Source organism: Ictidomys tridecemlineatus, chromosome 2, assembly GCF_052094955.1.
Source record: "Ictidomys tridecemlineatus isolate mIctTri1 chromosome 2, mIctTri1.hap1, whole genome shotgun sequence".
Classification (NCBI taxonomy): Eukaryota; Metazoa; Chordata; class Mammalia; order Rodentia; family Sciuridae; genus Ictidomys; species Ictidomys tridecemlineatus.
In genome coordinates, this window is record NC_135478.1 from 113,535,539 (window position 1) to 113,562,998 (window position 27,460).

The following is a 27,460-nucleotide window of genomic DNA, read 5'->3' on the forward strand; positions in this document are numbered from 1 at the left end:
AGAAAGTGAAACCTGGTCTCCAACTGTCACCACGGCAGCTCCACTACCCCTCCCCGGCTTCCCCTCTGAGCTCACAGCTTCCCCATCTCCTCCACTCCCCCATCCTGCCCGCCCCCCCAATAGCTAGTACTTGGAATTAGAGTTTCGTCTTTTCTTTTTCCTTCAAAAGATTTTGCCTTTTATGTCCATGATGGCAGCAGCCCTGTGAGGTGGGCTGGGAAATTTGCTTTTGACTTCCTCAGGTTGGGTTTCTGGGACCCAGACAGGTTAAGTGACTTATGTCAGGCCACATAGCAGCTCAGAAAGCTTGAAACCTGATATCCTTTTTATCTTGCTCCAAGTGTCCAGTTTCCCCTAAAGGACCCTGTCTGCAGAGAAGGGTCTGCCTGTGGGTGGGAGACCTAGGATGTGAGGCTGGTAGCAGGTGCCTGCTGAGGGATTGAACACAGGGAGTGCTGGGCTGGGGGATGCTAGTCCTGGGGCTGGAACCACAATCTCGGGGCTGCCAGCCTGGGTCTGGCTCTGTGCCCAGAGCCCAGTGGTTTCCGCTCACAGATGTCCCAACAGCCCCAGCGAGAGGGCGGGAAGGGCACTCAACAGGGAAGATGTCTTGCTCCCCTCAGCCCCAGACCTCAGTGTCCTGCAGGGCTGGTGCCTCCTGGGAAGAGGGACCCGGGCCTCTGCAGGTGTGGCTTGCAGCCTCTCCCTCTTACCCTGAGCCCAGGCTCCTGAAGATGGCAGGGACCCTCTTGCTTCCCACTCTCCCAAAGAAGGCTGAGGCTATAGTTTGCATCATCCTTGGGTGTGGGGCTGACCTCGAAGAACGAATTCGAAGAAAACAGGAGGAGGAGCGGGCATGCCACAGCACCCATCGCCCATTGGCCGCTGTGGAAACTTTGGTTTTTGGGGTCATGTTCCCAGAAGGCCTGCCCTCCCCCCACCCCCTCCCCACCCACCTCACGAGGTGTTGGCCAATCGCCCCGGCGGGCATAAAGTGGCTGGCAGCCCGCAGGGCTCCCAGCAGGGAGGTGTTACCCCCGGTAGGCGCGGGCCACAGCACGGGCACCCAGCATGCGGGCACAACTCACAAGGAGGACGCTGCTCAGTAAGTACTTCCTTTCTCTGTAACAGCACCTGCTTGCTGTGCCCAGGGCGCTGGCGGGTAGTGGGGCACTCTCTGCCCTCTGAGAGCTTGGGTGGGCAGTCACCAGGCAGAAGGATGCTGAGGAGAGGAAAGAGCCAAGAGGTCAGGTAAAGAAAGGGGTCCACTGAGAACCCAGGATACCCACAGGTGGAGGGGGTACCCCTGGAGGGTTTCTAGGGGAAGGTGAAATAGACAACTCTGGGAACAAGGCCTGAGGGAAGAGGATGGATTGGGAAGAGACCAGGGAACCAAAAGGAAAGAGGAAGATGTTCCGGGAAGGGAAGGAAGTTTCTAGCCAGGCAGAGAAGTGGGGCAATATGTGTTCCGATGGGGCCTCCTTCTTGCCCTGCTTTGATTCTCCAGGTCTGGGATGAATTCTCAGGTCAGCCAGTCCCGGGGGCCTTGGAGCCCAGACAATCACACAGCACACAAGCCGCACCCACAGGACAGCAGGCACAGGGAGTCCTGTGACATCACCAGAGCCTTATCCAGGAAGCCTCACCTGCAAGCAGGGCTCCAGTGAAGAGGGCAGGTGCTCCTTGAGCCTCACATGGCCCCTGCCACACACCCTGCAAACACCTAGTCTCATGTGCGTACCATCATCCGCACACCACGGACCTTCCCACCCCCAGCCAGAGTCTGGCTGTGGATACCTGGGGAGCTGGCGAGGGCACTCTGTGGATGGCACACTCAGGGCCCAGCCTCTCAGGCCTCCCCAGCAGCCAGTCCTCCCCAAGGGACTGAACGGTTTGTAGGAAGGGAAGGATGGTGTCACTGTCTTCCGGGCCATTGCGCCATAGGCCCCTTCCGACCACGTGGCTGCTGGTGCTGTGGGGGTGGGGGCAGCGAGCCATAACTGCACCAGCCCCTTGCAGCCTTCTGACAGGCTTGCAGCATCCCCGGTGGGCCAGGCTGAAGTGGCCATTTATAGAGAGAGGAGGAATATATGGGAGGTTGGGGAAAGCTCTGGCCTTGTGTGTCCTGGACAAGCCCATCTCTTGTGACTTGGTTTACCTGTCAGTAAAATGGGCACATGCACTAAATGAGCTCCCATCTCCTTTCCTGGTTGACCATTCAGATGGAGAGGTCACTTCTTCTAGTTCTGTTTACAGGGCACCTGGCTGCTCCGGGGCTGCCACCCCAAAAACCTCTCAATAGAGGACTAAAGCCTGCCTCAGGGAGTCCAGGGTAGCTGACAAGTCTGGGTCCTGGAGAGGGGCCAGCCCTTAGCCCCAAGATCTTGCAGAGAGCTAGTTCCAACTTGGTCATTTGCTTTTAGTTCCTGAGGTTAGGATATATTTTTTTTAATTTTTAAATTTTAGTTATTCTAATTTGTTATATATGACAGCAGAATGCAATTCAATTCATATTACACAAATGAAGTTAGGATCTTGACGTAGGCAGGACTGAGCTCCAGCAAGGATGGGTGCTGCAACTTCTGCTCAAACACCTACTTGGTAAATGGCAGCCGCTATCCTGGCCCTTCCCACCCTGTTTAGGATCTAGTGACTCACTGGGAAGGTGGTGGTGGCCCCACAGTGCCACCTGTCTGCACAAAGCCTGGGATGGGAGAATACACCTTCTGGGGCTCTCTTGAGTCCCTCTCTGAGTCTCCCACCTGTGGCTTCCTCTCAAGTCAGGTGACCCGCATCCTTCTTCATCTCAGGTCTGGTCCTCGGACTTCTGCTCCTGAGCACTGCAGCAGCCATGCGTGGCTGCTCGGGTCCTTACCAGCAGCTCCTCAGCCAGCTCCAGAGGCAAGCGAACCTCACAGAGGACACCAGCTCACTTCTGGAACCCTATGTGAGCACCTCACCCCTTGTGGCTTCTGAGCCTCAGAGAATTGTGGGGTTTAGCCAGGGAGTGAGCATAACCCCGACTCAATACGGGGGTGGGTGGGGAAACTGAGTCCTAGTGTTATTCCAGCCCTAACCCTGAGAAGCTGAATTGCCCTAGCTCCCAACTCCTGGTTCCACTGCCTGTTCAGCGTGTTCACTGCACACCTGGCAGGTGCCTGGTTCCAGGCACCTAGATGTAGCAGTGAGCAAAACAGATCCTGCCCTTCTGAAGCCCCCCTTTCCCACTGACACGCCCTCATCCAGTCACCCCCACCAACCCCAAACAGCCCTCTGACCCTGTCCTGGGTGATCTCAGAATCTATTGTCCCCCACAGTTTTTGCATCTGTCCAATGGGAAAATCAGATAGAGGAGAATCAGTTTTAGCATTTAAAAGCCAGTCAGGGTGGGCTCTTCTATGTGTGTGGTTGGGCTGGGGAGGGGGACTCCATCATGCACTCTCTGACTCTTCTGTTCCCCCCAGATCCAACACCAAGACCTGAACACACCTATCCTGAGAGGATCCTGCACAGAGCATCCTGGGGCCTTTCCCAGCAAGGATGCACTTCGGGGACTGAGCAAGCAAAGCTTCCTGTGGACTGTCAATACCACCCTGGGCCGAGTCCTGAAAGGACTAGTTACTTTACAAAAGCAACTCTTAAAACCCCAGGACTTAGAAGAACTGGAGACGGCCAAGAGGAACATACAAGGCATCAGGAACAACATCCACTGTATGTCCTGGTTGCTTAATGGCTCCTCTGAGACTGTTGAGCCCATGCCGACAGGCCCAGGGCCTTGGCTGCCTCTCACTTCTGCCCTGGGTGTCTTTCAAGCCAAGCTGGAGGGCTGCAGGTTCCTGCGTGGCTACCATCGCTTCATGGGCTCAGTGGGGTGGGTATTCAGGGAGTGGGGAGAGAGCCCGAGCAGGAGCCGGAGACACAGCCCACGCCGGGCTCTGCACAAGGGGGTCCTCAAGACTAGGATCTTCAGGAGGGGCAAGAGGCCTGTGCCCCGGGGGCATCTGCCCTGGTAGCGTAAGGGGCGCACCTTGCAGATGGAGGACACAGGGATTCCCTTTGGAAGTGAGGTGTCATGGCAAGACACCAAACTTGCTCTGCTCCATCCCCCACGACACAGAAGTGCACTTTAAGGAGAGGAGCTGGCTGGGCTGCTCCTGCCTCCTCTGGGTTGAGGAGATAGAGTCAGGCTATTGCACCCCCAGCCCCAAGTTTCCCAGTCCTGGTGGGGTGGCCAGGTCAGGCCACGCGGGACCGACTTTCCATTGATTCAGGGGTCTGATGACACAAGCTGACTCATGGCTGGGCTGACTACCCCCCTCCCCCCAGATCCCCAGAGGCCAGCCAACCCTTCCCTCTCATGACTTGCAGGGCTGTTGACCCCAGACTTCCTCCTTTTCATGGTGGAAGGATTCTGAGAGGGAGGTCAGGGCTTGAACTGACCTCTGATGCCTCATCAATGCTCAGGCCAGACACCTGGACATCTGGGTGACCTCACTTTAGGCAGCTGTTACTGGGGTGGGGTGTCCTGGAGGTCTAGGGAAAGGGTGCTCAGGTCCCAGCCCAGCCACTAACTCACTGTGTGACCTTGGGTGGGTCATTTTACCTCTTAGGACCTTAGTTTTTTCTTTGGGGAGCCAGGGGACTATATAAAACCCCCTCTGCCTGTCAGTTGCTGGGATTTCGTGACACAGGGTGGACATCAAATTCTTTGTAAATTGGGACATGTGGTGCAAATGGCCATGGCGTGAGTGCATGCTGAGTTCTCTCCCAGTGCCTGGAAGCACCCAGTCTTGGGTCCTGGCTGCTGGCTGCTCCCCCTGGTGGTGGGTCACGGAATTTTCTCATATTGAAACCATTACCCTCCTGGAGGGGGTCCCAGAAACTGCTGGGCAGATTCCTTGGAGCAACATGTCTAATTTATTGACTTTTATCAGTTTTTAATCAGTTTCATATTTATAAAGTGTATTTATGATGTGTATTTAATGTTAATATTGTTCTAACATATATTTAAAACTTGCAGGTTTCTAAAGCTCTTGTCTCTGTGTCTCTCCATGCCCCGAGAAGGTCTATGTTTATCCAAGAAGGGAAGTCACATGCCCCAGCCACCCAGGGGCTCTGACCAGGGAAAAACTTCATATTTTTTCTTCTTGTTATTTTTAATAGCTAAATGAGTCTCCTTTGAGATTCCGAGGATGAGGGGTGCCAGGGAGGGGAGCAAGAGAGGCGGGAGGGAGTTTGGAGTGTGTGAACTGCTGTAAGCCACTGTGGGTGTGGGACTGGGGTATGGGTGCTAATGTGTGTTGTGTGCATATTTTTCTTGCCTCAATTTTTTTTTTTTTGTACTGGGGTTTGCATCCAGGGGTGCTTAACCACCGAGCCACATCCCCAGCCTCTTTTTTATATTTTATCATGAGACAGGATCTCATTAAGTTGCTTAGAACCTCACTAAGTTGCTGAGGCTGGCTTTGAACTCTTGATTCTCCTGCCTTAGCCTCCCAAGCCACAATTATAAATATTTCCAACGTGCCTCATCTTAAAGCCTGGATGTTGATGTCTAGGATACTTGTGTGTATGTATGGATCCGTGGGTGTATCTCTGTATGTGTCCAAGCATGTGCAAGCATGGATGTGTACCCATGTGTCCTTACATATGCAAATACTCATGGATCCCACTGAAGGGAACATAGATACATCTGATCCCTGGAACACAGTAGGTGCCCTAAGCATTTGTGAAGTTAATCAATGTATAAGTTCACTGCCCTGCTACCACCACCCTGCCCAGCAAATGCTGCAGATACTCACAAAGGAATGGCAGCGTGGACAGAGCAATAGACTGGGAGGGGGTGAGGGGGTGGAACCATAGCATGAGTCAGACAGACCTGGCTGAGTTCAAAGTCTCTTCTTAGCCTCCTCCTGTCTATCTGGGTGACCCTGGACAAATTAATGGGTCTCAGAATCCTTATTTCCTCATATGTGAAATGGGAGAGATCATAACAGATCTTGTTTCAGACAATTTGTGACTTGGTGTGTGTTTAAAATTGCTTCCCGAAGGGCCCCAAGGAACTAGATTTCTGTCTGATCCCTGGAAAATGACTCCCTCCTGATGCTCAGGGTCCCTCTTCTGGAGAGGTACCTATAGGCCAAGAACATGCTGAGGCAGTAGCTACAAGAAAAGGGTCAACAGAAGAAGATGAACTTGCATGCCTTAGGCATGTAATAATGTTTTTTGTGTTCTTGTGTGTGTGTGTTTTATAAAACAAGAGGGAGGACTGGGGTTGTAGCTTTAGGCTCTGGGTTCAAACCCCAGCACTGCTAAAAAAAAAAAAAAAAAAAAAAAAAGATGAACTTGACCTGCATCAGTCCCAACCACCCACACTTCCTAGAATAGGGGGCCAAGAGGGGAACAGAACTTGCCATCAGTGGTGGGAGAGAACCTGGCCGGGACTTTGCAATCTATATGATCTACTTTGCAATCGAGAAGACTGACCCCCAGAGAGTCAGAGAGTATGAGTGGTCTGCCCCTGTTCTCAGTGCAAATTAACTGGGAGTAGACACAGTTTGAATTCAGGCCCTCTGGATTCCAGGGCGGGAGTATATTCCTGGTATCCCTTCACCCGCCGCCTCTGCAACTTGGCTTTCAATTGCATGAATCCCTGAAGACACTGAGTTCCGGGGCAAGGGGCAGACAGAGAAGAGACAAACAAAAGAACCAACAGGAGCATCCGATATTTGCATATAAGCTCAGCAAAAATAGAGTGAGGTGATGTAATATAGAGAACGAGAATCGGGCGATGTGGGTGGTCAGAGCAGTGTCTGGAGAGATGACGTCCATGCTGTGGTCTGAATGATGTGCAGAAGGGGTGATGGGAACAGCTGGGGCAAAGGCTTTCAGCATTCAAGGATCAAAGTAGAATAAGTGAGGGCATATGATTTATCAAAAGACCCAGAGTAGGGCAGCATCTTGCCCAATGTCACAAAGTATTAGCGCAGGACTAGGGCTAGAATTCCTGTCTTCTGATTCCCTCTGAGTCACCCAACCCAATATATTCCAGGAGATTTACCAAGTGCCTATAAGAGCCCACTGCTGCCTCACACTGGGCTCGCTGTCCCCCACAGGACTTTTGCTACATCGGCTACCTTTCGGCTCTTGAATTGCCTGGGCCTTCCCTTCTACCATAAGGGCTCCATCTATGCTGTTCCATTTCTTTTTTGTCATGTTAACTCCCTTCTTTGTCAGCTGTCAGCGCACAGTTGCATTCTCAGCAATTCCTCCTCACCTGTCTGTGATCTGGGTTTAGCAACTTGCTTACCTGTTCTCTCAAAACTGTCCCATCTGGGGGTGCTCCCTCTTTGGTGTTTGCATTCCTGACCCTCTCCCCTGGTGCTGCTCAGGGCAGAGCCACCATCTGTTTTGCTCCTTGGGGCCCTTCGGGAAGCAATTTTAAACACACACCAAGTCACAAGGCACCCAGTATGGTGCCTGCACACAGTAGGAGCTCAATGAGGAACAGCCCACAGGTGGGCCCCAGCCTCCCAGGCCAAAGAAGAAGAGACAACTGGGTCAATGGAGGGAGTTGGGAGTGAACACACCAGGAAGCCATCCTGATGCTCTGCTGCCAACAGCAGGCAGCTGGCTGTCACTCACATCTACCCTGCCTCAGCATCAGGGAAGGGGGCTTTCCTTGCTTGGGCTGCTGGGAAGCTGTGGGTGGGAGGTGACAGACACTGAAAGCCAGGCACACTCAGCTTCCTGAAGCGGAAGGGGAGCTGGTGCTGTGGCTGGCACTGAGGTTGCCCACGGAGAATGCAGAGGTTGATCTGCGGAAGAGGAGCTAGGAAGTCTGGTGTGCCTGTGCCTGCCTCTCACCTCCACCCTCTAAGGAGGGGCATTTGAACCAGCTTTGAATTGAAGTAGCATTCACCCCTCAGGAAGCAGACGAAGGTAGTCCAGACTCTGGGGAAGGGTCTCAGGTACTCCATCTAAGGGAATTGTCACCTCCATATTGCATCCTGTGAGTTACAATTGAAGGTAACCCTAAACCACCATCTCCAGGTTGATCATCTCCCAAGGCATGATCTATCTCCTCCCAGTTCTGGGGAGACCTGCAGGTCTCAAACCAAACTTGCCATCCTCCATCAAGCCACGCTCCTGCTTTCTGACCCCCACAACAGGGTCCCAAATCCCCACCCATTCCTTTGCTGTCCTGAGGTCTCTCCTCTCCCCATCAATCACTCAATTCTCTCTCCTCACCAGCAAGGGTCTGGCTCCCTGGATTCAGCTTAAAACTCACTCTCATAAAGGGCGCCCCTGCTCACAGACCTTCCAGGACAGACTCCTTTCCTCTTGCCCTGCTGCTGGGAGCTTCAGTTCCAAATTTCTCATCATGGCATAGAAGGCCCCTGGCTCTCAGGCCTGATCTACTTTGCCAGCTTATTCCTGCATTGGCTCCATGCTCAGCCGGCCCTCAGCATGTCCCGGCAGCCTGGCCTTCCTAGTGTTTCCTGCTCCCCACCTCTCACATCCCCCACCCTGCAGCTCAAATGCCCCCAACCTCCTCAGGTTTGTGGGGTTTCCTCGGTGCTGTGGGAGTTAACAGGAGGCCACTTGTGGATTGTGCATCAGCTTCAGGAAGAATAAACCCTTATCAGGTCACCTTCTCCCCCAACCTCTCCCTCCCCCACATCCCTCACATCCCCCAAACTGATTGTTTGAGGGGTCCCCATCATCATCACCTGTGAATGGCTGGGGAACAGGGATTTGAAAACAGTACCTTTTTGGCCACAATGTGAACTGACGTTTCCACAGGGCGATTTTTCCCCTAGAGGGTTGACACAAATAAATGTACTGTCTCTCCACTGATCTGTGTGAAGGGACCAAGTCATGACCATGGTAATCAGGCAACAAATTCAGTTCGATGAAGGGCCCCCAATGTGGTCCTACACCCGAACCCAATTAAAACTGAATTTTCATTTTTAAGCATATTTGGCGACAGTCACAGACTCCTGGTCAATGCTATAAACTACATACTAGGATTAAAAATCCCACAGGACAGAAGGCATAGAAAACGGGGAAACTTCAGGAAAAAGCAGAGAAGGGGGTCCTGGCACATGTTGTTTAGCTACAAAATAAACTCACAGCTTGGAAATGGCAGAGCCAGAATGCAAACTTGGGTCTTTCTTGGGTCTTCATGGTCTTCTGCCCTTTGCTGTCCCAGTTCTTTTTTTTTTTTTTTCTTTTTCTTTTTTTCTCAGTGCTGGTGATCAGATCCAGGCTCGGAGCATGCTAGGAAAGTGCTCCATCACTGAGCTATACCCCCAGCTCTGCCCCAGTTTTAATGTGATATATTTACTCCTTAGCAAGAGATGATAAAGTACTTTGGACTTAGGCAAAATGAGCCCTCCCACCTCCTGCTTCAGCCCTTACAAGTAGCCTGCTCGGAATGCGCCCCAGTTTCCCCTCTTTGCACAATGGGACTACCTTGGCTCACCTCCCAGCTAGACAAAGATTTTCTGGGAGATAACGCAGACCAGATACTGAGGTTAGCATGGCCCCTGAATAGGTATGCAATATTCTCTTTCTCTCCTTTTCCTTCCTGATTGATATCTTTCTTTCTTTCTTTCTTTTTTCTTTTTTTGGTGGGAGCAGGTACTGAGGATTGAACTCAAGGGTACTTGGCCACTGAGCCCCCCCCCCCCCCCCGCCCTATTTTGTAATTTTTATTTAGAGATAGGATCTCATTGAGTTGCTTGGCAACTCTCTTTTCTGAGGCTGGTTTTGAACTCCCAATCCTCCTGCCTCACTGGGATTACAGGTGTGTGCCACATGCCCAGCTTGGTTTCTTTACACTCTGTTTTTTTGTCCCCATCCCACATCCCATCCTCCACAGCAGGCCTGGGACCCAGGGAATCTACAGAACCCTTTTTCTAGCATCAAGGCAAGGGTCACAGTCCATAGTTAGAGTGGGAGGCCCCAGCAAGGCCAGCTCCCTGCTTCCTGGGGTTGTCCCTGAGGGCTGGGCTTGTTCGGGGAGGGGCGAAGGTCTCTAAAGGAGAGGGGTTGGGCAGGTGAGGCTTTCTCCGGAGCCTGGGACAGAGGGCGGATCACACGGGACAGGTGGCTCCTGGGGTTCTGAGGTGGGTGCCAGGACAGGGAGTGGTGGCTTGGGGGCACCATGCCTAGGGATATGGCTGCAGTCCTGTGACTCTTCTGGGGACAGGGACGAGAGAGGAGGACGGCCCTGGTGCACACGGCCTGTGGCATGTCTGAGTCAAAACACCTAAGGCCGACCCCAGCCGGTCATGCGGAGGCTTGCCCAGTCATCGCCTTATGCTGGCCTGGGTCACCCAGGCAGGCTGGGCGCGGCCCAGTCAGCTGTGACTCAGGCCACAGTAGCCTAGCCACGCAGCCCAGGAAGGGGCAACGGATAGAGGGACGCCCCCTCCCCATATCCCAGTCTTGTTGCTCCCTTGGGCCATCCAGAAGACCCTACCCCTGCCTGTCAGGCTTGGCCTGGGCAGGGGCCTGGGGCTCTCTGCACCTGTTATTCCAGTCCTCAGCTTGGGGGTGGGGTGGAAGTGGGGGGAGCTTTGGGGCCACCCAGCTCTGGACGGGAAGTCAGGTGGGGGGCGGGGTGAGAAGAGGACGCCAGAGAAGGTTCAGCAGGAGAGGGAAGCAGAGGGGGCCTGGCCCTGAAGATGATGGTGTCCCACTGAAGACCTGGGGAACATCTTTCCAGACTCCGGAGGGTCGCATACGGGCGCAGAGACCACGGTAGGCTCCCCCAACTGGGCAGGACTGTGGGGTAGATGTCAGCTCCCAAATTTATCCTTAGCATGGAAAAATATCAGTTGCTCCCTAGTACCTCAGAGGGTATATGGTGGCCTGTGCAACTCTCGTTGCCTCAGTTTACCCACCCCATAAAGGCTTGGTAAGACATGCCCTGAACCTCTCTTGGAGGATGTTGAGGCAAAGCAGGAGAAAATAATTGTGAAGGTTTCATGGGAACATGTGAGGGGTTAAAGATCACCCACGGATTCAAGGGCGGGGACAGTGCTGGCCAGGGAGACTGAAGGGACGTCTAGATTTGAAGTTTGGCTTTGCAAGATCTTGGAGGGGGTCACTTCTCTGGGAGTCTTGGTTCCTGCATTCACAAAGGACCTTCAAGTGCACTCTTTCCCAGAGTAGCAGAGGCCTCACTTTCCCTCAGATGGCATCCGAGGGTCTCAGTCCCATTGGAGGTGCTGCAGTGGATCACAGCGCCAGGCTGTGCCATCAGTTAAAGTCATGCTTTTGACCTTGGGGCAGTGCAGGACTTGACAGCTCTGTACCTTGTCTGCTCAGTAGGATGGAAGCACCAGCTCCTGGGGTCAGGGCAGGGAGAAAGGACAGCCCTAAGCAAAATCTTTGCACAGAGCTCTACAGAAGCAGCTTGGCATCCATAACTAGAGAAGGAACTAGGCCCAATTCTTGCTGTTAGCAGTTCCCAAGGCCTGGGGAGGGGCTTCCAGGATGGTGGAAAACCATCCAGTGGGCTTATCCTGGGGCTGGATGATGGGGGTCTCCTGGCATGCTCGAGTAAGGCAGGGCCACAAGGAGCCTCCCAATCTCTGCTTTGCAGCTGGGTGTTCCTGGACTTGCTTCCTGCTTCTTGCTTGGTGACCGTGGGCTGTTTATTTTCACCTTGGTTTGGGCCTTGGTTTGCATCTCTGTAATATGGAGTACATAATCCCCACCTGGAAGAATTGGTGTGAGGACCCAGTGGGAAGGGCCAACAGAGGAGAGCTGTCTCCTCCTCTTCTCCACAGAGCCTCAGCTGGACAGTCGCTGTCTCCCTGCCTGCGACACGTGGTCCTAGTGCCCCCTTGCGGTTGGACTTCAGGGATTTCCCTCCAGGGAGTGCTGGACAGGGCACTTGCCCCTCCAGGACCCGCCACCTTGCATGTCCCCTTCCCCTGTATTGCTTGATGGCCTCTGCCCATCCCCCATTTCAAGCCTCAGGCATCCTGGCTCACTTCCTCAAATCCCCCCAATTGTGCTCCACCCAGGACAGACATTGCCTGAGCAAGGCCTGTGGCTATTGGGGTTGTGGCTGTGGTGCCTGCTGTCCACTGGGCAGTGGGGGGCGCTGCTGCCCACAGCTTAGAGGCGCTTGGAGCTGCAGGGAAGGGAATCCTGGCCCTGGCCCTCCCCCCAGACCTGGACCCATCTTTCCAAGTGATCTGGGAGGACTTCTCTATCCCCACCACTCTCTCCCACAATCCATGCCTTTAAGAATCTAGAGAGATCCTTCAAGGCTGATGGCTTGACCCAGGCAGGACAGCTGACTTCCAAAATACTTTTTTTTTGTACCAAGAATTGAATCCAGAGGGGCTTTAACCACTGAGCCACATCCCCAGCCCTTTTTATGTTTTGTTTTGAGACAGGGTCTTGCTAAGTTACTTAAGGCCCCACTAAGTTGCTGAGGCTGGTTCATTTGGTGATCCTCTTGCCTCAGCCTCCTGAGTTGCGGGGATTACAGGCATGTGCCACCATGCCTGGCTTCCAAGGGACCTCTTGCTGGAATTCGCACGAGCAAATCAGGATTGAGACCCAGGGTTCCTGTCTCCCTGACTGGGAGTCCAAGAGAGGCAAGCAGCCCACATATTTATGGAGATTCCCCACTAATTTGCTGTGTGGCCTTGGAAAAGTTACATCCCCTCTCTAGGCTCCACCTTTGAAGTTGTACCAGCTAAGATAATGCCAATAATAAAGGTGCATCTTCAAGTCCTGCTGGCTTCCCAGAGGGGCTATTGCCAATCTCACAGGTTGACAGCACTGATTCCCATTTTGTAGATGTTAAAACAGAGGTCTGAGCAGTGAGGTCATCTGTGTGAGGTAGCACAGCCTGTAAGTTGCAGAGCCAGAAATGGATCTGAGGTCCAGCTGATTCCAAAGCCCACCTGGCCCTATTCCCCTCCCCATGGAGCCTCTTCCCCTCCAACTATTTCCCTTTACAAGCAGGGATGCCGAGGCCGGCAGAGGCCATTATGAACTCTGAGTTCCCTCCCAGCCGAGCAGCTTGGGAAAGCAAGTGGGCTGTGTGGAGACATGAAAGGTTGAGAGCCACGGGCCATCATCCTCCCTCTATGAGGTTCCCTTGCCATCAGTTCACTGGCTAGAGTGGACACAGAGTTCAACAGCTAAGGGGTTTACAGAGGACAGCCCACGGTGACGCCAGGGCCAGGCGTGGGTCCCACCCAAAATGGGAGGAAACGGAAATGGGGTCCAGGGGTGGGGTGGGGTGGAGGCCTGGCTGGGCAGAAGATCAGAGTAGGATTGTGTCATGGAGCCCCAAAGCTGATAAGCAGCTGAGCCGCCTAGTCCAGGCTACGGGAACTTCCCAGGGGCAAGTTGTCTGAGGGACACCCACTGGCCCCCTCTTGCCTGGAGCATCGCCTGGCTGCCCACACCACACTCTATTTCAGGCATGGGGTGTTATATACTGTGTGACCCTGGAGAAACCATTCAACTCTCCAAGCCTCAGTTTCCAAATCTGTCATATGAGGATTCAAATTCTTCCTGCAGAGAATGGGGCTTAGGACTTGAGATATCTAGGGGTATAGTAGCTTGGGGGAGAGTAGCTTATCAGGCCTTGGGGGTCTATGGTGTGCAGCCTCATCCTCCAGGAAGTCAGTCAAGTTAAACTGAGAGGCTCCTCAGGTTTGTTCCACCAAAGGTACAGGGCTGGTGGGAGACAGGCATCATGCAGATTGCCCAAAGAGGTGGAGCGAAGACCTGGCTCATGTCCTCCTGGCCCTCACCAGTGACTCCCCTTACTTGCTCCTTTCCCTGATTCAGGGAGCTCATTCTTTTGCCTCTTCATAGGAACAAGGATAGTTCAGTTCCGGCTGGGTCTCATCCCATTCACTCTCCTTACCTTTTGGGATGGGACCACTTTCCTGAGGCTCGCATCACCTCCCACCTAACATATTCTCAGAATATTTCTTTGGGACATCATGGGTGCTGAGGGACAGTTTGGGAAGTGGCCCAGCCACTTCTCTGACTTTATCTCTTGGTCCAGTTGGAGTGGCCCGTGAGCTTTGTTGGGGGAGGGGAAGGAGAGGAGCCTGGGCCCCACTTCTGTGGCCAGCTACAGCCCCAGTGTGGCCTGGGCCACTTCCTGTTCTGTTTATTGCTTCGAGTTCAGGAAATCATTGAGTGACACATCCCCTACCCCCTACCCTCGATTATTTAATAGAAGCCGTGCTGTGGTCTCTCTCTTTTGGAAAATCCAGTGGGAGAAGGAAGCTGTCAGCTCGGCTCTGACATCAGTGTTGTTCCTATGCCAAGAGTCAGGGTGGCCGGGATGGGGGGGGCAGGGACGGGTGGGGCAGGGAGGAAACCAGCTGCTGGTGGCCCCTGTGACGTGAAGTAAGGCTGCCACATGGTTTCTAGGGGCGGGAACTGGATAGTAAGGAACAGGAATTGCTGGAGACATAGACTGGGGCACAGGCACAGGGTCATACCTGCCACCCCACCCCCCAGCCCTGTTACTCAGAGACCCACTGTCCCACACTGACTCACCCAGGTGCAGGGTCACACACACATACCCCAACAACCATACAGAGGACTCACAAAGCCAGCCAGAGACCTGCATAGTCCTGCTCTCTCCTAGCCACACAGGCAAATAAATATGCGCCCACGCAGGCAAACAAATGTGCGCGCGTGCGCACACACACACACTCACACACACACACACACTACATGTGAGCACACATAGGGCGCACATAGCCAAACAGAGGCAGGAACAAGCACCAAGGTGCTTACTACACATGCAAATATACAGGTGGATGTCCATTCGGACCCAATTAGACAGATAGACTCAGACCTGCCCCAGACCCATGGGAAGTCCTGAGGCCCATCTCCCAGCCTTAGGGTGCCCCAGAAAGGTGGGCTTTCCCTCCTCCTGTGTCCTGCAGTGGGGATAAAGGACTCCTTGCAGAGGAAGGGAAGGCCAGTGACTCTCCTGTCCCCCATCTCTCCCAGCCTGGGAGTTTGAGGCTGAGAAAGGGAGTGGATGGTAAGAGGCTTGGCTCTGGGAGGTCCTTTATTATGGTACAAGGTGATGCCAGGTCCTACCCCCATCCAGAGCATCTGCCCCTCCCTGCCCAGTGGCACCTTTGGCCCATTTCTGAGCTGGAACAGGTGGTGCCTGAAGTGAAAGTCAGCAGCCCCATGCTGCCATCTGCTGAATGGTTTGGGGCAAGTCATTCAGCCCCCCTGGGCCTGGCTTTCATCACTGATACCAGCAAATATTTTTGACTCTGACCCCCCAGTAAGAAACACATTGCACATCGCAACCAGAGGACGAAGCACACGGGAAAAAAGTGGTTCATGGAGCAACGCTTGCCTATGCTCTGGGTGATGCCAAGTGATTTTGCTATTCCATTTCCTTTTTGAAAGTGCTGGCAGCAACCCTTTAAATTGAATCCATGATTCACTAAGAGGTAAAGACCCACAGCGTGAAAACATTGCTCTCTACATCAGCCCACAAGATTCTAGGGCTGGAGGGTGTAGAACTGCTTGAAGAGACTACACAGCCTGCCCATGGAGGGCTGCAACCAGGGCAGACAAAGGAGAGGCTGAGGGCAGAGCCTGGGATGGGACCAGTCCCCAAGCAACTGCAACACCATGGCTAGGTCTCTGGCCCTGCTGGTGATCAGAATTCTGTGGGTTGCTGCTTCCCTTGCAATTTCTATCAGAAATGAAGAAAAAAAAAATGCAGTCACTCTGATTCACCTCCAGGGGGTTGATTCCTGACGCAGAACCAGTCGGGAAGTGGCAGGGTGATGCTGGGGGCAGCTGGCAGGAGACCACAGTGGCTTCTGGCTCCTTCTTGGCCCTGAGGGGATGTCTCTTCTCCTTGCCAGAGGTTTGATGGGGTTAGGGGAGGAGGGAGCAGATTACAGCCTCTGCACCTGAGCTCTGCAGGGCCTTGAGATGGGGGAAGAATTGTATCCGTTTCACACCAAGATCAATGGACTGACAGACCTGGGAGCCAACTCCTGTCCCAACTCTCAGCTCCCACCTTGCCAACCTCTTTACCTAGGTGTGACCAAAGTCCCTGACTCAGGCTGGGTGTGAGCCTCTTCTGTGGCCACATGGGTTTTAGCGGGAATGGCTGTCTCGTGTTATGTGCTTTATCTGTGTTTCTCGCCCAGTGTCCCCAGGACAGCCTCAGGAGGCTCGTGTGGTGGCATCCTTATTTGCAGAAAGAAAATCAAGGCTCAGAGAGGCCAGTTGCCCAGAACACAGCCAGTATGTGGTGTGGGCAAGACTGGAACTCAGGTCTGCCAGGCTATAAGGCCCATGCCCTATGCACCTGCCAACACAGCGCAGGTCAGCTGACTGAGGAACTTAAGGTGTACGGACAGCTCCAGCATGCTTGTGGGGTGGAGTTACACTCTCATTCTCAAAGACTGAATAATGAGGCACTTTTGCCTTTTTGGACAATATACCCAACTGCTAGGGCTGTGCAAGGAATTCCTGAACTTCTCCCTTCTCCTCTGGCCACCTGTCCCCAGTCCTGGTCTTGGGAAACATGGTTGGCCCCTGACTCTCCCAGAACCATCTGATAACCCTGTGCTCATTCCCCAGGTGGGAATATCAAAGCAGTGGGCTAAAGCTGGTCTGGTTTTTAGAGAACTGAGATCCTAGCCAGGAGCGGGGAGGGGGGCTGGCCTGGGCAGCAGGGGTTGTTGGTATCTGGGTCACTGGTCTTGGGGAATTCCCCATGTCCAGCGAGCTGCTTACCTGCTGAGTAACGGCTGTTGGCTGCCCACACAGGATGCCTGACTGAGAGAGTACCTTCCAACCCCCACCCCCTGCCCATGGCCACTGCCATGCGGCCCTTTCTCCTGAGTGCCCTGGGGCCCAGGAAAGAGACAGACTGGCAGGCAGGCAGGGGGCTGGTCCCCACCCCCGCATTCCCCCCACAAGGGCTCCACAGGGGGCGGCTGGTGATTCAAGCCCCTCTGAGCTGAGTGTGTCCCCATCCTTCTCAGATGGGGCCTGGGGGTGAATCAGCTCCTGGAGGCGGTAAGGCCAGGTCAGCAGCTGTCCTCAGCTCAGGCCTTGCGGGAGGGGGGGGGGAGCTTAAGGGAAGGAAGAACACTGCCATGCCAACTCACTCCATACCCCATCCAATCTTTCAGGGCAGCCCTGAAGCAAGAGACTGTAGGATAGAGAAGTATCCCCTCTCCTACCTGTTTTTTCCCTCAGTCCTGGAATGTACCCAAGTTTCCTTGTCTGTAGAATGGGGACAAGGATCTCTCCTTCAAGTGGAGGTCAGCATGATCCATGCTGCCACATAGAAGGCTTGCTGGGTGCTAACAGCCACACTGAGCCCTGGGCCCTTCCAGGAAACCCGCTATGTGAGTTCATTAATCCCATTTTACAGATGAAGAAACCGAGGCCAGGCAATGGCCACTTCTCCAAAGTCACAGAGCTCATAACTAGCAGAGTCAAACCTCCAACCTGATTCTGAATGAGGTCAAAGTCCATGCTTCAAACCACCAGACTTCTACACCTACCTCCATGAGAGATTTGGCATGGATGGCTTTGGGAAAGTGTAAAATGCTTTCAAAAACGACTTGGCAGCTACTATGGGATAACACCAAGATGGGTGCCAACAGGAATACAAATGAGTAGCAGACCCTATCCAAGCCTCTAAGACTGAGGAATAAGATGGGTGTTGACCAAAACAAGAGTGCACAGGATGAGGCCAACAGAGCCCCTCAGGAGTGTGGGAGGCCAGGGAGGCTTCCTGGAGGAAGCCCCTCACCCTCACAGTGTGAGGTGCCTCTAGGGTTGCCCTGGCTTGCAAGCCAGAGGCCTGGGTTCCATACCAGCCTCTACTTTTCACTTTTTGTGTGGCCTTGAGCAAGTGCCTTCACTTCCTGAGCCTCAGTTTCCCCATGTGAAAAATAACCAGCTGGGGCATTCTTGGAGGAACTTGTGGTGTTGGGTGAAAATCAACAGAAAAGGAGAGGCTGATAGGCCATATGTGCCAAAGTGCACACAAGAGAGAGCCCTGAGGGATGCTGGGAAGGCCCACCGGCCATCCCATGTGCTCATTTCCTAGAGAAAGGACACAGCCACCTGGAGACAGCACCCCTGTGTCCTGGCCTGTCAGCCCCCTACCTAGGTTCTGGGGGTCTCCCTATGGCCTCCAGCTGTCCCTCCTGCCCTGAGGCCTGTCAAATCCCCAGCAGGCCCAGTCTGCAGGAGCAGGACAGGCAGCGGATGAAGTCACAGCTGGAAGGGGCTGGGCTGGGGCTGCCACTCTAGGGTGGGGCTCAGGGTCACAACCCTGGGAGCAGGCAGCCAAGAAGGGAGGATGCCTTCCGTGAGGGAGCAGAGGGGAACACACACACACACACACACACACACACACACACACACACAGCATAGAGAGGGAGGGAAGAAAACAAACTCCGGCTGCAGCCACGTTGCAGGCGGACACTCGGCTGGGAGGCCCTGTCCGGCCTTCTCCCCAGAGGTCCAGCGCAGGTGATGCCCAGACATGGACAGAAGGGGGAGGCTGGACCTGGGGCACCAAGGGTCCCAGAGCACTTGGGGAGCACGAAACTAAGTCAGGTACTGTGAGAGGGGAGACTGAGGCACGGGAAAGAGACTGTCAGAGCTGGGATTAACTAGCCCTAGCGTCAGTGACTTCTAGACACACTTCCTGTTTCCTGTGGGGTGGGGCTGAGATTAAATGGAGACTGGAGTGGATTGTAAGGCTGATAGGGGTCCGGGGAGCCACAAGAGCTGTATGAGGCCCAGAAATCCAATGAAAAGGATGTAGGGGAGAACCCAGGGCAGAGGGTGGATGGGGTAGCAGCCTCTAGAAGTCCCTAAGAAGCTTGGGTTGGGATTCAGGGGATTTATAGACAGGGCCCACAATGGGGCCCTGGTCAAATGGGTTTGGGGTCCAGGTTAAGACAGCCAGGCTGTCAGGTAATAGGTATCTGTGGGGTGTAAGGGTGGGACAAGTGGCTAATTCAGAGTCCATGCTCTGAATACTCAGGTCCTAATTAAGGGTCTGGGGTAGGGGGAAGGGGGTGAGCTGGGTTATCCTGGGATGTGGAGTTGCTGAGCCAGGCATGTGGGTGTACACTGACCCCAGAGTACCATGTGAGAACCTCCACCGCACCCCAAGGAAGAAAGAAGGTGTGTTGGGGAGTTGCAGGAAAAAGGAAAGGGAAAAGGAGAGCCATTCTCCACTCTATAGCCTCCTTCCTGTTGGGAAGTACCAGTCGGGATGGGCAGTTTTATCACTCCACATCCAACGCCCTGCCAGGAGACCATGGGGGAGCAAGAGCTGGGATAGGGCAGGGTGTGTGTGAAGGAGGGGGGACAGTAGCAGGCAGGAGGGCTCGTCCTGGCACGATGAGGGAGGAGCTGGGCAGGTCCGGGATGTGGCAAGAGGCAGGAGCTGGGGGCATGGAGGATGGGTAAGGGGGCGGGCAGAGGTGGCAGGGACCAGGCAAGGCTGTGAGAGTGCCCTGACATTGGAAAACCAATTCTTCCATCAAGATCTTGGGTCAGGGTGAAGGGAGGGGGGTTGGAGAGGGGTACCCAGGAGAATGAGATGTCTTTTGGTATAGGAGGACCTGGCCACTTGGGGGACAGATGGCCCTAGATGTATGACCCATATTCCCTCACCTTATTTTTGTTTTTACTGCTTTTTATACAGGAGTCCCTGCGTTCATTTTGCCCTGGTCCCTGCTATTCCTTACTGTCCCTCACTCATATATATCAATCTGCCTAGCTATTGCAGATACCAGAACTCGCAGCCCTGCCTTAGAGACTAGAAGCCATCTTTTGGAAGCCACCATCATTCTCTGAGGCAGAGCTCTAGGGAGCTTTCACGGAGGGTCAGGGAGCCCCTGGGCACTTCTTGGTTTCCCCAGCCATTCCTCAGAATCCTGGGGAGGAAGCCAGAGTCAGATTTTGCCAAGCTGTCCTTGGTCTCTGCTTCAGGTGTCCCTTTCAGAATAGAAATGCTGAGCTACTTTCCCTGAAGCTTCTCTCCAAACTGTCCCCAAATAACCAAGTCACAGCCACCCCCACCCCCACCCTGGTGTCTTCCTAGCTGGTTCCCCAGCCTCACCGGTACCAGTAGTCAGCAGAGAAGGCAATACTGATGACCATCAGGGGGCCTGTCCCTTGGGACCCTGGGCAGTATGTTCCCTTTGAGCTCCTCTTTGCCCAGTGGCAATGGGCAGGTTGGAGAAGGTCACGGTATAGGTGGCTTCCAGCACTCACATTTCCGCCTTATACTGTCTAAAGTCCAAGCCCGGCCCCAGCCCCTCTTCCTGGAACCTCCTTCACCGCCAAGTCCCAGCCTGCCTCTTCCCACTTCCCCCCAGAGCCCCCCGACTTGGGGCCACAGGTGCCAGCCGCAATCTGCTAGTCCAGTTTCTTGACACCTCCCCAAACCCAGGTGAGTTGGGGGTTGTCTGGGGGTGCCCATTGCCTGGGGACCACCACTGACTCCACTTGGGGGCACCTTCCTCACCAGGCCCACCTTCAAACAAGGCCCAGGGCAAACCACTCAGGAAAACCACAGGGCGTTTTGTTGACGACTTCATTATAATTTTATCAATCAAATTCTTAGAAGAGGGAAAAAAAAATCTGTCCTCCCCTCTCCCCCCACTCGTCCCCCCCCTTCACTCTCACTTTTCTTCCATTCATAATTTCCTATGATGCACCTCAAACAACTTCCTGGACTGGGGATACCGGCTAAATATAGCTGTTTCTCTGTCTTACAACACAGGCTCCAGTATATAAATCAGGCAAATTCCCCATTTGAGCATGAACCTTTGAAAACGGCCGGCATCTAAGGTTCCTCCAAGGCCCCTGGAGTCCAGCCCATAATGAAGGTCTTGGCCGCAGGTAAATCCACCCGCCCCACGCGGGCTTCCGCGTCCCCGCTGAGGGCGCGGCGGCAACTTTGGGACTCTTGGCGAGCACCAGCGGGACACCCGCCCGCCACAGACACTCGGACACTTGGGGCGCCCGCGCAGCGGGTCCGGCCCGCCGGAGGCGCTGGGTGGCGGCCGGGAGCAGTGCAGCACATGGTCAGGGCACCGCGCTCCCAGCCCGCCCGGGCCAGCAGGTTGGCAGCAAGCGAGGGGGCCAGCCGCAGCCTTCCTCCTCCGCCTCCTCCTCCTTGCTCCTCCACTCTCCCGCGCTGCTTTTCCTTCTCTGCTTTCTCCCGGATTCACCCTCCCTCTTTCTTTTTCTTTCTTTCTTTCCGCTTTCTCTTTTCCAACCGCGTCCCGGCTGCACCCTGGGAGGGGCTCAGGCGGCCGAGCAGCTTGCAAACTCCGGCCCGGGACAGGAGCAGGTGCCGCCTCCATCTACTAGTGCCTGGAAAGCCTGTGGTCTGCACTAGGTGAGATAGGGGTGTGGAGCCCCCCGAGCCATCCCGGGACCTTAGTACTGCCTGGGGATGCTGGGAGGAACTGGGGACCCATGAGAAGTGAACTTGAGGTTCCACGGTCGGTCCCTCTTGTCCCTGCAAAGGGAATCCGGGCAGGAGGTTGGCTGACCTCAGCCCCTACCACCCTCAGGTGCCTTATGCTGGGTCCTGGAACGGCAGGTCTGAGGGTTCCTGAGGGTGAAGCCGGGGCAGGCGCCTGGGGGGAGGGGTGATCCGGGACAGGCCCGGACAGCTCCCAGATCTCCTGGCACCTTTCGCTTTCCTTCCTCCCCGCCCACCCCGCCGCCTGCGACCTTTTCCCTTTTCTCTTTCCTGGTTGCACCATTTCCTTTCCCTCCCCAAGCCAGGTGAGGGGATGTGGTCTTTGCCCTAAGCCAGGGCCAGGGGCAAGGGACGCTGACTCAAGGGGACAATGTGATGAGTGGAGGAGTTATAGGGGGTGGGGTGCATTATGGCTTGGGGATGGAGAGTGGGAATCTGCAGGGTGGAGCCGAGGGTCTCCCAGAGGGGAGTGGCTACAATAGGGAAATACCGAGATGGAGGAGAAGAGGGGATGGATGATAGCAGAATTAGGCACCAATTGGTTCAGGGAGCCAGAATCAAGCTGCAAGTTTGAGAAGATCAACAAAAGTCTCCAGGGATTCCAGTTTGGAAGTTTTGGGCTGCAGCGGGCTAGTGAGCATGAAGGAATACTAGGAATCTGGATCATTCTGAGAGGTGGGATGATAGAGGCCTCCTTGCACCTGCTGGGCCTGGGAAGTGATGACTCCCAGCCAGAAGGCCTGGTGTCTTTGCTGTCTTGAAGGAGGTAGGCCAGATGTTGAGTGTCCCCTGCACCCAACAAGCTGCACTTCCAGCTGCTGTGAGTAGCTTCTGTCTTCCCTCCCCGCTCCTTCACTCAACCCAGGGAATGTGATGCTTGGTGTGCATCAGTGAGTGGGACACTTCCCTCCACAAACACTTGGAAACCCAGGGTGAGAAAAGAAAGCTGAGAGATGCTGAGGTAGCCATCTGAAAACGGGGAACAGAGAAACAGATGCAATAACACAGTGAAAAGTAGAAATGGTTGAGCCTTTGCCCAAACTCCATCCAATGTGCCATGAACTCCAAACTACCTTTCTCTCCCTTCTGTTCATCACAACTTTTTGTCTGTTACCAGGAGTCATACCCCTGCTACTGGTTCTGCACTGGAAACACGGGGCAGGGAGCCCCCTTCCCATCACCCCCATCAATGCCACCTGTGCCACACGTCACCCATGTCACAGCAACCTCATGAATCAGATCAGGAACCAACTGTTGCAGCTCAATGGCAGTGCCAATGCCCTCTTTATTCTCTATGTAAGTTACCCCCCCACAACCCCCAGGATACAAAGGAAGAAGAAAGGGTGGAGAAAGAGGGGTTTGCAAATATCTGTGGAGGTTGTTCTGACCTGGGCTGGAGGGAACCTTTTTGTAGTTAGAGGGAGTCAAGGGGAAAGGACTTGGTTAAACCATTCCCAGGCCCCCAGACTAGGCTCTGAGACTGGAAGTTGCTTTCCCAATGTGGCCAGTTAGTGAGGGACAGAACTGGGGTGAGAAGATGGGGGCCTGGCATTTTTGATCTCTGCCACATGGAGCAAGAGGCCAATGAAGAGAGATTGAGAGGGATAAGGCAGTGAATGGACAGGGAGGTACCATTGAGAAAGGGAGCTGTGTGTAACTGGAGAGATACCAGGAAGAGGGCGAGGGGAGTGGGTGAAAGTGCAAGTGTGTGTGGTGTACCAGCAGAGGTGACACTGATGAGATGCCGCATTTTCCTTTCTGTCTCCATGCGGTTATGGTGATGGTGATGACAGCTGCCTGTATGATCTAGTCCTTGACCGTTAGGAAGTGCATTCACACTTATGAGTACTTCTAGCTTTCATGACGATTCTAGATGCTGACAAGACAAGGAGTTGGGTCCCCATGCCATAGGTGGGGAAACTGCAGCTTAAAAGTTTGTCCCAAGGGTTGGTGGCAGGGCTGGACCATCAACCCTTGACTCCCACATCACCTTTCCTCTGCTCTTCTACTTCTCAGTACACAGCCCAAGGGGAGCCATTTCCCAACAACCTGGACAAGTTGTGTGCTCCCAACGTGACGGACTTCCCACCCTTCCACGCCAATGGCACAGAGAAGGCCAAGCTGGTGGAGCTGTACCGCATCATTGCATACCTTGGCACTTCCCTGGGCAACATCACCCGGGACCAGAAACTCCTGAACCCCAACGCTTTCAGTCTCCATAGCAAGCTCAATGCTACAGCAGACGTCATGCGGGGTCTCCTTAGCAACGTGCTATGTCGCCTGTGCAACAAGTACCATGTGGCTCACGTGGACGTGACCTATGGCCCTGATACCTCGGGGAAGGATGTCTTCCAGAAGAAGAAGCTTGGTTGTCAGCTCCTGGGGAAGTATAAGCAGGTCATTGGAGTGGTGGCCCAGGCCTTCTAGATAGGAGGTTTCGTGAAGTGTGCCATGAACTGAAGGGGTCTCGGGAGCAGGATCCAGATGTGGGGGGCTCTCAAAGTGTGGCTGAGGCCTGGGGCATCATTAAACCCAAAATGGGGGCTGCTGGCAGCCCAATTGGGTGGGCTGTGATGGGGCAGCACAGAGTCAAAACCTCCATAGGCAGCCTCTATTCAAAGCCCACCAGAGGACATGCCCCTTCCTCTGGGAGATGGCATCCAGGACTGGAGAAGTGTGGGCAGAATTTCTGCCCTCATTTGTCCCTCCATCCCTTGCTCACATTATACAGTGAGGAGTCTGGGGAGTTGTTCGGCTCTCTGGTAGAATGACCACCATCTGTGCCTTTGTGGCCCCTTTGGTAGCCTTTGGAAAGCTTGGTTTCCAAAACTTGGGTGGGCCAGAGGGGCTGGGATCTAAAAGGACTCCTTGTACCCTAGAAGTAGATGGAAGATAGAGAAGGGGCTCTGGGGTGGGAGGCTGTCTTCTCTTGAGTATGGTTGGAGAGCTCAGGCCTAGGAATTGTTGGGTGGAAGGTTCCAGAAGGTCGCTGGTGTTCAGTGTCTTGGGATGACAGTGAGGTCAACGTCAGGCCCAGGAAGGAAGAGGCTGAAAGGAGGAGAGGTCCCAGAAGTCTTAAGGCTTTTCTTCCTCTCCTCTGCATTATTTTCCCACTGGCTGGTGTGGCCAGGATCTGGAGGCTAGACCTGAAGGTGGGGGATGTGGAGGTGGGCAGAGGCAGGGGCAGGTTGTGAAGTTAGGTGAGGAGGTTCAGAGGTGATCCAGAGTCTTCCTTCTGGGGAAGAGTCTGTAAGGGAGGGAACAGGTAGCTCAAGAGTAGCAGCTCACACCTGAGGTCCTTCGGGGCCCTGTGAGGCCACACAAAGGTACTTGAGGGGGACCAGAGGCGGACTCAGGTCCCTAGAGCAAGGGGCAGCAGAACTTGAGGTCAGGGTCTCAGGGATGCCTGAGATCCAAGAATGCTGTGTGTCTGACTCAGCTTGATTACCTATTTATTATGATATCCTATTTATGTTAACTTATTGGTGCTTTAAACGGCAAAGTCAATTCCCTTTCCTTGCTCCTTACCCAGCGGAAATAACATGATGGCTCCTTCCACAGGAGCCAGGGCTTAGGCTTCACTTAGCGGAGCCAGGTCTGGAAGCTGACAATGTTACAGTGGAATAGCCTTATGGGTGAAGCTTAGAGGAGGGTCAGGATCTGAGAGAACTGGCCAGCTCTCTCACCCCACTGTGACCCCCTTTGGGGGTGGGTGTCAGGGTCCAGGTGGCAGAGCCTGGGCCAGTTTGTGGAGTGGCCTGGTGCTTTTTCTTTTCTTGGCTCCAGGGGCTTCTGCATACTGTGCTCTGGCACCCCCTGGAATCGTGCTGCAAGGGGTACCATTCATGGTTGAAATGTGTGACCCTGAGGCATTAGACATGGCAGCCCTATTTCCTGACCCATTGCTGATTCCTTGTCCTCATCAATGAACAGTTGAGGGATCCTAGAGCGATCCTGACCTAGCACCCAGCATGCTTCCACACAGTGGGAAACTCCTCGGGTGGCCTGAACACCCACAGAGGGCGTGTGGAGGAAGCTGGGGCAGTGCAAGGATTGTGCAGCTGCCCTGTGCTCCAGAGACCGGGGAAGCCAGGCCCAAGATGCCTGGGACACAGACCAGGAAGCTGTGGTCCCTGGTACCCCGCCTCCCTCCCACTCCCACCCATGTCTGGGCTCCCAGGCAGGGAACCCGATCTGATCTCTTCCTTTGTGCTGGGGCCAGGCAAGCTGAGAAACGCCCTCGGGTCTGGGAGCAGGGGAGGGAAAGAGGCAGCCAAGCTGGGCAGCTGTTGAGAGCAGCCTTCTGGCTGCTTCTCAAACCCCTAGCCAGCGGTGATCCTAGCAGTTCAGCCACGGGATTACGGTACTGATGATAGTATTTCACATCACTTTGCACCTTTCTCTGTTGTTCTCTAAGCACTTTACCCAGATGGCAGTGGGCAGGCAGCAGGCAGGCCCTGAAGCCTGGGGTGGGAAAGTCTAGGAGTCATCCATCTCAATGGCTAGACTAAGATGTGGCAGTGTGTGGCCAATGACACCACAGCAGCTGCATCTTTTCCTATCTGTTTATATGTGGGTCACACCCTTGTCCAGGATCACAGCCTGCTACCCTCCTATCTGTCTGCTCCATCGGGCTCAGGACTGGCTGCATTTCTCCAAGTTGAGCTGCAAGAAAGACAACTTGTCTGAAAGCCAGAATGGATGATTCTGTAGCTGGGAGCCTGGGGCTGGCCGGATCTTGCTATCATCTCATCTCCCTGTGGACATGGATTCCCTGGGCTGGGCCCACCTGGCAGCCTCTGAGGTCTCAGGAACCAAGAGAATCTCCTCCTTCCTGCCCGCTCAGTCCCTTGGCTCCATGACGCGCTCTGTCCAGCCCGGACTCTGCCCTGCAGGCCTGGTTTTCAGTGCTCTTTCTAGATCTAACTCCAGAAGGTTGGCACCCACTTTGCACAGCATCACTGAATTGTGGAGCATTTGTGTGAAAAAGCTTTGGGGACAGGAAATTGTGCATTTTGGCATTTCTCATCTGCAGGTGTTGACCACCAGCTGGCATGATGGGTTGGGTGCCTGGGCCAGAGGAGGAGAGATGGGTTATCTGTAGAGGACAGGGTAGGAGAGTCATTTTGCATTTTATGAAGAGAGATGTATTACAAACCTTATTTATTATTTAAAAATTTAAACCAAGACAGCACTGCTAGTTTACTTGTCTCTTCTCCTTATCCTCCTCATCCTCCTCCTTGACTGAAGCAGTCCAGCTCTGCTTTGCTGGCTCTCCAGAGCAGACATTGCATTTGAGATCGGAGTCCCAGAATCCAGCAAGGTAGCAGCGAGGTAGCAATTTCCTTCCAACGGTACAGATAGTCCTATGTTAAAATAATCTCTAGCCCCGCCCCCCAATCCTGGTACCTGGGCTTCATCTCTCATGCGCATTGCTAGCTCAGTGGGCCCACCATGGGGCCTCAGATGTTTCCCTCCTTCCTTTCTATTGGAAAGGACTTGGCCTTGGGCGACAAATTCCTCTTTGATGAATGTACCCTGTGGGAATGTTTCATACTGACAGATTATTTTTATTTATTCAATGTCATATTTAAAATATTTATTTTTTATACTGAAGGAATACTTTTTTTTTTTTAAGAAAAAAGAGAAATGAATAAAGAATCTGTTCTTGGCAAACCCTCTGGAGTGTATTGATGTGGGGAGACAGGGCTAGAGGGGCGGGGATGGACTCTGTTCTGGTTGCCCATTAGGGTGGGATTTGGCTACATTAAAGATGGGAGGGTTGGAAAAATTTTATGTGGGGGTACCTTCACTGGGTAAGAGTGCTGGCAAGGGCAGGGGTGGGTAAGTGAAATTTTGACCTGAGCAGAATAAGGTAGATTGTGTCCAGATCACGAGGGGCCACCAAAGATGGGGTTGCATTGATTG

General features: G+C 54.0%; 2 protein-coding genes across 5 annotated transcripts; both read left to right on the plus strand.

Moving 5' to 3' along the window:
- Nucleotides 1-2,791: 2,791 nt before the first annotated feature.
- Osm (oncostatin M) lies at nt 2,792-5,029 on the plus strand (the record flags this gene model as incomplete). Its single annotated transcript, XM_021721157.3, has 2 exons — nt 2,792-2,947; nt 3,465-5,029. Coding segments are annotated over 2 exons (705 nt in total), but the record flags the coding sequence as incomplete, so codon positions are not given.
- Nucleotides 5,030-10,615: 5,586 nt separating this feature from the next.
- Lif (LIF interleukin 6 family cytokine) lies at nt 10,616-27,208 on the plus strand. 4 transcript variants are annotated; one of them, XM_040292018.2, is made up of 4 exons: nt 10,616-10,770; nt 20,822-20,940; nt 22,650-22,828; nt 23,549-27,208. In XM_040292018.2, exons 2-4 carry the CDS (start codon nt 20,922-20,924, stop codon nt 23,957-23,959), a joined length of 609 nt encoding a protein of 202 aa, XP_040147952.1. In that variant the 5' UTR covers nt 10,616-10,770; nt 20,822-20,921; the 3' UTR covers nt 23,960-27,208. The 4 variants fall into 4 exon arrangements, with proteins under 4 accessions (XP_040147952.1, XP_005341948.1, XP_040147954.1 ...); XM_005341891.4 differs by lacking the exon at nt 10,616-10,770 and adding an exon at nt 19,658-20,488; XM_040292020.2 differs by lacking the exons at nt 10,616-10,770; nt 20,822-20,940 and adding an exon at nt 20,956-21,442.
- The last annotated feature ends 252 nt before the right edge of the window (nt 27,209-27,460 follow it).